This window comes from Engystomops pustulosus, chromosome 4, assembly GCF_040894005.1.
Source record: "Engystomops pustulosus chromosome 4, aEngPut4.maternal, whole genome shotgun sequence".
Lineage (NCBI taxonomy): Eukaryota > Metazoa > Chordata > Amphibia > Anura > Leptodactylidae > Engystomops > Engystomops pustulosus.
Genome location: NC_092414.1, coordinates 21866269 through 21870370, shown reverse-complemented (window position 1 = coordinate 21870370; position 4102 = coordinate 21866269). Strand labels below are relative to the sequence as shown.

General features: G+C 44.2%; 1 protein-coding gene across 1 annotated transcript; it reads left to right on the top strand.

The window, feature by feature from the left end:
• The first annotated feature begins 1027 nt into the window (after positions 1-1027).
• Positions 1028-3885, top strand: LOC140128889 (gastrotropin-like). Its single transcript, XM_072150588.1, has 4 exons — positions 1028-1183; positions 2049-2221; positions 2659-2748; positions 3781-3885. Exons 1-4 carry the CDS (start codon positions 1117-1119, stop codon positions 3832-3834), a joined length of 384 nt encoding a protein of 127 aa, XP_072006689.1. The 5' UTR covers positions 1028-1116; the 3' UTR covers positions 3835-3885.
• The last annotated feature ends 217 nt before the right edge of the window (positions 3886-4102 follow it).

Genomic DNA, 4102 nt, shown 5'->3' with positions numbered 1-4102 from the left:
CATGCTGTATACTACTGGGGGGAAGGCTGGGGTGGCTGTATACTACTCGGGGCATGCTGTATACTACTGGGGAGCAGGCTGGGGTGGCTGTATACTACTGGGGGCATGCTGTATACTACTGGGGGGCAGGCTGTATACTACTGGGGGCAGGTTGGGGTGGCTGTATACTACTGGGGGAAGGCTGGGTGGCTGTATACTACTGGGGGCTGGCTGGGGTGGCTGTATACTACTGGGGGCTGGCTGGGGTGGCTGTATACTACTGGGGGCAGGCTGGGCAGTGCTGTATACTACTGGGGGCTGGCTGGGGTGGCTGTATACTACTGGGAGCAGGCTGGGGCAGGCTGTATACTACTGGGAGCAGGCTGTATACTACTGGGGGCAGGCTGTATACTACTGGGGGCAGGCTGTATACTACTGGGGGCAAGCTGTATATTATAGGGGGCTGGCTGGCTATATACTTGGCTGAGTCTGTGACCAATGCATTTCCCACCCTCGGCTTATACTCGAGTCAATAGGTTTTCCCAGTTTTTGGTTGTAAAATTATGGGTCCCGGCTTATACTCGGGTCGGCTTATACTCGAGTATATACAGTAATTTTCTCTGGTGGGAATAAGACAACCCAGTCTGACACTGGGACCGCCCACTGGACTCCTAAGCCCCAAAATGAGCAGGGATTTTAATGAATAAATACTTTTTTATAATGTCACAAAACAAAGTTCTGGGAATACATCCTCCAAAATTTACATTCATATTGGCGAATCCAGATCGCTATAGTTTTAAGAATTTGCACCATTTCACCCATCCATTGCCTTAAAAATTGCCTTAAAAATTATTACAACTGGAAGAAATTTTTTTTTCATTATCTCTAAAGACTTGCAGGATTTCAGAGCCATAAACTCTAGAGTTTATCTGTAGTGTGATAACACCCGGGCGGGTGATTCACCACGTCGCTGTCCGGATTGGTCAAGGTTGGACCAACCACATTGTTCTTTGTAAAATCTGAGCAGGAAGGGGTCGGGGTAAAATGGTTTAAAAAGCCTCAGTCTGCTCAGCTCAGTATCTTCTCCTCTGTCCTCACCTCTATCCTACTCCACTCAGTCTCACCTGTCCAGCAACCATGAGCTTCACTGGAAAATACGAGGTGGAAAGCCAGGAGAACTACGAAAGCTTCATGCAGACCATCGGTAAGACAAGGCATGAAAATATCAAGTGACTCCTTAATTTTTATATATATTTATAATAGGGGACATTATCGGCTACTGCAGAACCTCTTGCACCAGCTGAGGTGTGTATTATGAAGTTTTGCAGCAGATGAAGTGTAAATTATGATGTTCCGCAGCAGTCGATGTGTGTATTTTAATGCTCTGCAGCAGATAAGGTGTGTATTATGATGCTCCGCAGCAGCTGAGGTGTGCATTATGAGATTCTCCATCAGCTAAGGTGTGTAATATGAGGTTCTTCAGCAGCTGAGGTGTGTATTACGATGTTCTGCAGCAGCTGAGGTGTCTTTTATGAAGTTTTGCAGGAGATGAGGGGTAAATCATGATGTTCTGCAGTAGCTGAGGTGTGTATTATGAATTTTCGCAGCAGCTTAGATGTGTATTATAATGTTCTGCAGCAGCTGAGGTGTGCATTATGATGTTCTGCAGTAGCTTAGGTATGCATCATGATGTTCTGCAGTCGTAAATGCACACTGCAGCTGCTGTAGAGCCCCATTTTTAATAGTGAAACATTAATCATTCAGATGGAACAATAAAACTTAGAACTGAAAAAGTTTTCTGCAATAAAAGCTAAGCGGCGCCTGTGTAGCAGGTTCTAAGATCAGACCTTTTGAGACATGTCAAGGAAATGTCCTATCACCATGTAATGTCACAAGCCTTGTAGCTGTTTGTTAGAATTTTGTGCACCATCAATATTAATTTTTCATGTAAATTGAATTTTGAAAATGCTCACAGCAGTACAGAGTATTAAAGCAAGTATGGGAATAGTAAGACCAGGAATGGCATTCACAACATGCCTGAAATGCACTATTATTTGTACCCTTCTTAGGGATCCCAGCTGAGACCATCCAAAAAGGAAAAGACTTCAAATTCACCACTGAAGTCGTCCAAAATGGTGATGACTTCACATGGTCCCAGATCTACCCCGGCCACACCATGACCAATAAATTCACCGTAGGAAAGGAGTCTGAGATGGAGACCATGAGCGGAAAGAAGTTTAAGGTAAGCCTAAGATTTTTCATATCATGCAATACCTATAAAAACCTTCTGGTGGCGCTATACTTTCTTGCTCTCACCATAGAAACTCTTTTATATTCAGATGATGCAATGATCCCATCAATTTTAGTACAAAATTTCCATCTTTAATAAAGCGTGGTACCACTCATTGCCTATAGGTGGCGCACTGTATTTGACTCCCTTGCTCCCTATTAGTCTTATAATGTGATAACTATGGAATGCAATAACCTTTAATTACATATACACCTATGGAAGGGTGAAAAAGTTTAAAAAACTTTGACTGCAATTCCACTGACATCCTGCGGGTGGTGTCATTTTCTTGCTTGTTGCATAACATGAGCAGTAGCAGTCTCTCAATGTCTGCTGGACATCTTTACATGATTCCAAATCGCAATGACTAATCCTGGAATCCTTCTCTACAGGCAACCGTCCAGCGCGAAGGAGGGAGGATCGTCGTTGACTTTGGCAAATACAAGCATTCATCCGAGATTGTTGGAGGGAAACTTGTGGAGGTGAGCGCATCTATTATTCGTATTTAGGCTGAAATTAAAGGGAAGGGGAAAAACAGGAAGTACGGTCACGGGGGCATGAGGAAAGGAGTTCTGTAATTCATCATGTATGTTCAGTTAAAGGGGGTTTCTTGCTAATAACACAGTCTGACCACTGAGGACCTAAAAGTCATAGTTCCCCCTTCTAGCCAATAGTCACAATGTCCCACAGAAGCCAATAGTCACAGTGCACCCACAGTAGGCAATAGTCACAGTGCCCCCTTCTAGCCAAAAGCCACAATGTCCCACAGAAGCCAATAGTCACAGTGCCCCCACAGTAGAAAATAATCACAGTGCCCCCACAGAAGCCAATAGTCACAGTGCCCACACAGAAGCCAATAGTCACAGTGCCCCCACAGAAGCCAATAGTCACAGTGCCCCCACAGAAGCCAATAGTCACAGTGCACCCACAGAAGCCAATAGTCACAGTGCCCCCACAGAAGCCAATAGTCACAGTGCCCCCACAGTAGACAATAATCACAGTGCCCCCACAGAAGCCAATAGTCACAGTGCCCACACAGAAGCCAATAGTCACAGTGCCCCCACAGAAGCCAATAGTCACAGTGCCCCCACAGAAGCCAATAGTCACAGTGCCCCCACAGAAGCCAATAGTCACAGTGCCTTCACAGTAGGCAATAGTCACAGCGCGATACATTATAGTTAAAAGGGTTTGTCCAGAAATGACAAGTTATCACCTGATCAACACTTGCTTATCGGTGAAACTCCAATACATAATGAGAGTCCATTTTACCCCATATGAAAATCGCACATGCAATGGACCCCCTTTCACATAATTTGCAACTCTGACCGCACTGATCAGCAACTTATCCCCTATCAACAACTTGTGGATACTAGAACACCCCTTTAAGTGACCTGATAAAGATTTCTGGGATGGGGAAGGGGTAGCAACAGTGTAGCATATCACCTCCTCCACCATATGACCATGTATAAGTTACATCAGTAATATTTGTCTGTAACGTTCTTCTTCATTCTCAGGTTTCGGAAGCTGGAGGTGTTTCTTTCACAAGAACCAGTAAAAAAATCGCCTAAACTTCTTCACTGCGTGTTACAGAATAGAATAAACTTTTTAAGTAAAAACTTTTTTGTTGTACTTTCTTCATTTTCATCACAGCCACCACATTCATCATTGAAGTTAATTAAGCACTATTGTATTAGCTCCACCCATATTGCATTGTGAGGTATCTATGTAGTGCCCTGCCAGGACCTTCCACATCAATGACATGATCATAGATCTATACGGTCTGTATTGCCCTGCCACAACTTTCCACCTCATAGACCTACATTCTTCTCAATACAA